Genomic DNA, 6,888 nt, shown 5'->3' with positions numbered 1-6,888 from the left:
GAAATAATGTCCAGCTGGGTAGAGTTAGGACTATGTTACTCCTGTTCAATCTCATCCTAATCTTTTTGAATTTGCTTTTCAGCCTAACATGAGGGTTTTTGTTTTGGTTTTGGTTTTGGTTTTGGTTTTGTTATTCAGCATATTCACTCTTTCTTACTTCCTCCCATCTTGTTCCTTACAAGTTTGATAAGGATGCCCCAGAGCACCAGTCAGCAAACTACAGCCCAAGGGTCAAATCTGCCTACTGCCAGTTTTGTACTGGCTGTGAATGAAGAGAGGTTATTACATTAAAAAAAAATAATAATTGGAAAAGGTCAAATGAAGAATAATGTTTTCTAACACTTGAAAATGTCTTGGAGTCAGATTTCAGTGTCCACAAGCAAAGTTTTATTGGAACACTGCCATGTTCATGTATTTACATGTTGTCTACAGCTGCTTGCATTCTACAAAGACAGAATTGATTAATCGCACCAGAGACTAGATGGCTCACAAAGCATCAGAAAAACTTGGCAGCCCCTCTCATGTAGTACCGAGGTATAGGAGGAGTAAGGGGCAAGCCTTGCAAGAATGGCATCTCTTCAACGATGTATAACAGATAATGAGTTTATGTGATACTTTTTAAGAAATTGATTGCTTCATTAGTGAAAGTAGCACAAAGGCAAATCCATGACCCTCTGTAGAAATGGTAGTCAAAGAATGGCAGCTCTTAATGTGCTCATTCTTCTAATCAAGTTAAAGCTGAGGCTGGTTCCTGTTTTCACTTCCTTCCCCAGACTTTGGTGAATCTTCAGATGCAGCTATATCTTCTAATATTAACCCTTTGGGTAAGATTTATCATTTAAGGAGGCCCTAAACCTTAAGTGAAAACACTTACTGAGACTTCCTTTGGATCTAGGAAAGCAAGTGAATTGCTAACATAGCTGAAATTCAAACTGGTTTTCAACCGTCAGTTATAATAGTCAGAAATGACTGGCGAGATGAGCATAATTAGAGATAAAAATAGCATTGTGTCTGGAACTCAAATAAATTTGCTAATTGGACTTTGTGATGAACCTTATTCAGGCCTGGTCATTTTGAGGAAAAATATTTTTATGTGTTCTTTTCTTATAATGCTTTTTTAATTTTTAGTTTGTTTTTCAAAGCAAAGTGTTATCAACTATAGTCTTAATATTTAATCCAATAGAAAATATACTAATTGGAGAAAAAATTTATACTTACTGCTATTTTGTTTGAGTTTGGATTATCATTAACGGTAACACTAAATGTTGAAATAAAAAGACTTCAGTAACGTTACTTGGGGTCCAGAGCTTTTATTAATTTTGTTTCTGTTAGTAGAATGCTTTATTTTCCAGTTGTTTCATTTTGTTTTTTGCATCAGTCAGTTCAAAATATTAAAAAATATTCTTTCAAACAAGATTCAGGTAATTAGTAAGTATAGTCTCATATGCCTGTGCATAAGTAATTCAGTGATTGATGTCTTTGAAGCCATGCAGTGTATTCAAATTAAATGTCTAGCACTCTAGTTCATTAACAATGTTAACACCCCAAAACAATGACCAAAATGAATACAAAGAATCTGAGTAGCCCCATCCAAACCCCTCCAGCATTCTTGCCTGGAGAATCCCATGGACAGAGGAGTCTGGGGGCTACAGTCCATTGGGTCGCAAAGAGTCAGACTAAACTGAAGCAACTTAGCATGCACAGGTCCTCTCATTCAGACAGTGGGATGATCTGACAGCAGTGTCACCATTTGAAGGAATGTGCTAGAAGCCTAAAAGAATGAAGCTAAGTACTCCGAGACAATGTGGCTTAATATTTATCTTTTTACACTCCCACCATTTCAAGTAAATGAATGATCAATAGTCAAGAAAAATATATATATATTTGTTTAAATGCCAAGATGTGTGTAGCTCTGAGATTAGATTTATTTTCTCTTTATTTCCAGGCCACTGGTCGCTTTTCCAATGAACTTCGATCTGCTCCTATGCACATGCATGCTTATCAAGTCTTCAATCAACTCTTTCTTCTTTAGGGAAGGGTTTCTTGGTTGTTGAGAATAGGCACCTGGAAGTAGAGAAAAGGAACTAATCATTAGATCACCAAAATATTTTCAGGCTGATTAAACATCAATGACTTGGTTTTACAAAGAAAGTTTTCTGCCACTCTACTATTTCTGCCACTCTGCAATTAAGATTCTGCATAAATTTATTGCAGAGGTATATGTGTAAATTTTTGTTTATGCAAAATTTTGTGTCCTATAAGGTTTAATTATATAATATGAATTAAGTAGATTATAAGAAATATATTTCCTATTGGATTAAGATGTATTAAAATATACTCTTCTGACTAGAAAAGTTTAAAATTGTTATATAATATAAAATTTAAAAAACTTTAAACCATTCATAGTATAATCTTCCAAAGAGAATCATAATTTTATGCATATATACTTTATGCCATAATTTAATTTACCATTACCCAACTTGGGACATTTAGATTATTTCCAATTTTCTTTTACTATAAATAATATTTGCAATGAAGAACCTTGTACTGCAAAGTTGACTACAGCTCTGAATGTTTCTTTAGAAAGATTTCTAGATAAGTAATTTCTGAATATGCTACTTATAAAATTTCTTATAGTGAGTAAAGTAGAAAATCAAGCCTTTGTCAATCTAATTTGTATTTCTAAAGCATTGTTTTGTCTTCTGCTTAGTGTTTAAAAAATAAGAGCACTATGAACATTTGTCAGCTAGACACCAACTGCAAACATCATCAAATTATAAACCTAAATGTTAATTTTCATGTCAAAGAGGAAAGCAAAGACTCACAATTTTTCTAGACCATCCAAACTACCAAGCTCAGGAAGGCAAGTTTTTCTGCTCCTCTTAGGGGCAGAGCAAGATTTGCTGAAGCAAGAAATCATCACTTTTGATACATACAAGGATATGCGTAAAAATCCTTTCATTTGTATTGAAGCCTTTATGAACCCATAAGTTAACCTCAACTCTGTTATTTTCTACTTGGGAGACATTATCAGCTTACACTTTTCCTAAATCAATTTATCATTTTCTCTCTCATTCTCTCTGCCTCTCTGCCCACACAGAATCCATCATAATTTAGTACTTAAGACTGGGTATAACCTCTTCAGTCTTCTGAATATTTCAACATTCAGTTATTAGCTTGTATTTTTCTAGACAAATTAATGATGCCCTTTTAAGTCTTTTCTCAAACAATGATATCTTCAGTTCTCAGAATTTTGGCAATTCTCATTTCTGGATCACCTCTGTTCCTGCTTATCATTGTTATAAAGCACCGCAGTGTCTAGCTCATCACTAAGCTCAGGAAGTTATCCTTGGAGTAAAAAGCTCTTTCAGATTCTTTCTATAGGTAAATCCACGCTTTTCATACATTTATTTTTTATAAGGTTACAGAACATCAGAACATAGAACCTTAAGAGACATTATAGGTCTTCTAAATTTTTCCATATCCCTCTTTTTCAGATGAAAAAACTAAGAGTTAAATAAGTCAATTAGCTTGCCCAAGTTTATATAGCTATTTGATATCTCTTGTTTTTGTATTTCCTGACTCAATATTAACAAATAAATTAACATACAAAGTTATATAGGAGTTCTGTGTTTTTAATAAGGCATGATTCATTGCAACATTATTCAAGTGTATTTAAACTATTTAACTTGAAGCCATCAAAATAGCAAGAACCTTTTTGTGTATTATGGAGACACTTATTTTAGTTCTCTTCTGCTCTGGTGATGTAATTTTCCTAAGAACTATGGGGACAAACACCTCTTCACTCTCACCCCATCCCAACCTGATAGAATATTAATTCCCTGGGGACAAAAGGAAAAATTAATGGAGAATCTGTGCAGGTACATCCAGAGTCTCGTTGAGCCACTAGAGATTTAATCAGACCTCTTGAGATAAAATCTCGATGTTCCCACAACTATTTAGCTTTAAAACATGGTGTCTCCTTGACCCAAGACCCTCTTTGACTGTGACTATACAGTACAAATGGAAAGTCTTACTTCCTGGTATGCAACAATTGTTTATGTCAAACATTAAAATAACTTCAATAAAGTACGATGTTTAGTCCTACTGCTTGCAAAGTTTTCAGACCAGCTGGGTCAATAGCATCTCTGTAGCGAGATGAAGGAAGTGAGTTCCAATGCTGAAGACACATCCATTAGATTTTTTTAAAGATAAAAATGTTGAAGTGTACTCAGAAAATTACACGTAGTCTCAGGCTATTTTGATAGCCTATTGCAAACAAGCAAACTGAAACCAGTTTTTGAGATTCTATGTATATATACATAATTATAATATAGAATTATAGTATATAATATATAAGTAGTTATAATATAATTATATGTGACATATTTATAGATTATTTTCATGTTAAGTTGAACACAAATATTATTATTTTCATTTATTCTATAGATAAAGTAATTCAAAGTGAGTATAAAATACAAAACCAAGAAATACTGGTAGTAATTTGAGTACAACAGCTATATAGCATAAGAGTGATGGGATAAAAAGTCTACAGTACGCATGAAGAAAATATACAGTGCTTACTAATGTCACTATCTCGGCAGCCTCTGTTCAAAATATTTTTAAAATATTGGCAACCAACATTTATAGACACTAATTTTGTACTTCTGCTTTAGTAACTAAGCTGGTGAAAGAATATTTCCTCTAGGTGACAATATTTCCTCTAAGTGACAATAACACTTGCCAAAACAATAAATTTATGTATAAATAATACCAGTGGATTATCTGGTCTTATGGGTCAGTTAATCATATCTTTTGTTAGTGTGATTAAAACAAATTAAATATTTAAAGGTTCTCCAATATCTTGAGAAAAGATTTATCTAGAACTATCACTGTTAATTGCTATTTTAATAGATTTTTCCATTTTACAATTATATAACAATTCTCACAACAAAATGTACAAATAAAAAATTATTTTATTCTTTAGTTTTCCACTACTTCATAAACAGTTACTACCACTCGAACAGCCCTTGTTGCAAGCTTTAGAAGCTCATTGGTTGAAAACAACACAGGAAAAGGAACAAAAACAGTATGAATAAGGCTAAGTTACCTCTCAGCTTACTCACAGTGCTTCATTCACCCTCATTCTAATTCTATAAAGGAAATTTTTTTCTAGTGCCCCCAGAGAAGACTGATATATATAAGACTGAAGACTAATATATATTCAAATATATTTGAATATATATTTATTCAATGAAAAATCTAAATTTGTAGGAAGTCCCAGATTTTTAAAAATTAATTACTCAGCTTGCTTGAAGTTAATTACTTATTTGAGATTTGTTCAGAAAACAAGGAAGAGTGAATTTGCAAGCCAGATGATTTTTCTACCATTTATATCATCAACTAAGTAAATCTCAAGGAGTCCTCCCATTTATATGAAAACATTTGGGTTATTTTTTTATTTAAAAGGGGTAAGAGCTTGTGTGCTGTAGGTGTTCCTCAGGCTTATGTTCAAATCTTCCTGATTCCATAGCAAGTAAACACAGGTTATGACTACCAATGTTCAGCCTAACTGAAAAAAAATGTAAATTTTGGGGCATCCCTTTATACCTTGATATTGTGTTTTAGGAATCATATCTTTTCTTACTTGTCTATCTGGTTCTTCTTTGCTGCTATTTACCAGAAGTATGAAGATGAGGACAATATGTTGATTTTTAAAAAGCTACTGCAAATTACAAAAGGAAGTGTTATGTATCTTCCTATCATTTGTGTGTTCTTTAGGTTCACCCCCAAGAAGACAATGTGTGGCAATGGATTCCTCTATAGCCATTTCCCTGTTCCTCACAATTCAGCACATTCATACTTGGTTGACCCTTTCAAGAGACATGGGGCCTGGGGTTGACCACCTTTTTTTCTCCCTGTGTGCTGTGGATGCACTGCTGAGATCTTCACTTCCTCTCCAGTCAATTGTCTTCTTCCTAAGCCGTGGTTTCTGGAGAGAACACAGTCCACATAGATGTCCCAGAAGAGTTGGGCCAGATCCCAAAACAATGCCCCATGCTGCAAGTTTTCAGATGACTTCAGGTAGATCATAAAATCCCAGAAACCTGAAACAGTGTTGGAGATTCGAGGCTTCCACATTTCCAGGAGGAGCACTGAAGAAGATTCCCAGCACTGAGGATCAGCTTGGTTAAGAGCCAGCAGATCTGTCTGGCTATGACAGAAGAAAGGAGACACACAGCACATTCCCACAATGAGCAGGGAGCAGGTGAGATTCAAGGGGTGGTAGATCTTTCCTCTGTTTCCAGGATCGGCCATGACCTTGAAACTGCACAAGATGGAAATAGTTCATATGAGTCCCTACTTGTGCTCTGCTCAGTAAAGAAAATAATTATGTCCTTTAAGAACCTTGGTGCCAGCAATGGAAACATACCAGTATCTCTAGGAAAAGGCTTATCTTACCTCCCACAAGCCCCACTTTATCTAAAATGATGCATTGTCAAGCCAGGTAGCCTAAAACAATGATATTTAGATTAAGAAAGATTTATTCCTAAAAAATGCTCCTTTGTAAGATAAATAAAGCTGTTTTTCCCTAGTACTGAGAAATATAGTTTAAAGGAGTATTAAGTGAAATTTTTCAGTCCTGCTACATGGCTTTATTATTTTATAGTACCATAATTTAGCCTAGCTATCCTAAATCAAGACTCCCACACAATTAAGGATTTGAACATATTTTACCCTGAATGCTTTCCTATTCTGGTTCCTTTCATTATTAAAAAAGGCATATGAATTGTAAAATGTTATAAATAAAAATAAACACAAGACAGTGTGTTAAAAGTATGGGATATATACTTATCTATATACTTATAATACTTATATATATTCAAC

At 33.8% G+C, this 6,888-nt stretch overlaps 1 protein-coding gene across 1 annotated transcript; it reads right to left on the bottom strand.

Annotated features, from left to right (window-relative positions):
- Nucleotides 1-1,924: 1,924 nt before the first annotated feature.
- FAM237A (family with sequence similarity 237 member A) lies at nt 1,925-6,318 on the bottom strand. The gene is made up of 2 exons (XM_004004859.5): nt 5,907-6,318; nt 1,925-2,064 (listed from the first exon to the last, which is right to left on the bottom strand). The coding sequence occupies exons 1-2, from the start codon at nt 6,316-6,318 to the stop codon at nt 1,925-1,927; spliced, it is 552 nt and encodes a 183-aa protein (XP_004004908.1).
- Nucleotides 6,319-6,888: the final 570 nt, after the last annotated feature.

This window comes from Ovis aries, chromosome 2, assembly GCF_016772045.2.
Source record: "Ovis aries strain OAR_USU_Benz2616 breed Rambouillet chromosome 2, ARS-UI_Ramb_v3.0, whole genome shotgun sequence".
In the NCBI taxonomy this organism is placed as follows: Eukaryota; Metazoa; Chordata; class Mammalia; order Artiodactyla; family Bovidae; genus Ovis; species Ovis aries.
This window is presented reverse-complemented; position numbering and strand designations above follow the sequence as displayed.

What these genes read in the sequence shown, in the direction of transcription:
- FAM237A (XM_004004859.5), bottom strand. Translation starts at nt 6,318, where the DNA reads ATGGCCGATCCTGGAAACAGAGGAAAGATCTACCACCCCTTGAATCTC. An exon ending in GCACACAGGGAGAAAAAAAG is followed by an intron (nt 2,065 to 5,906) that starts GTGGTCAACCCC and finishes CTCTACTTCCAG; the next exon opens with GTGCCTATTCTCAACAACCA.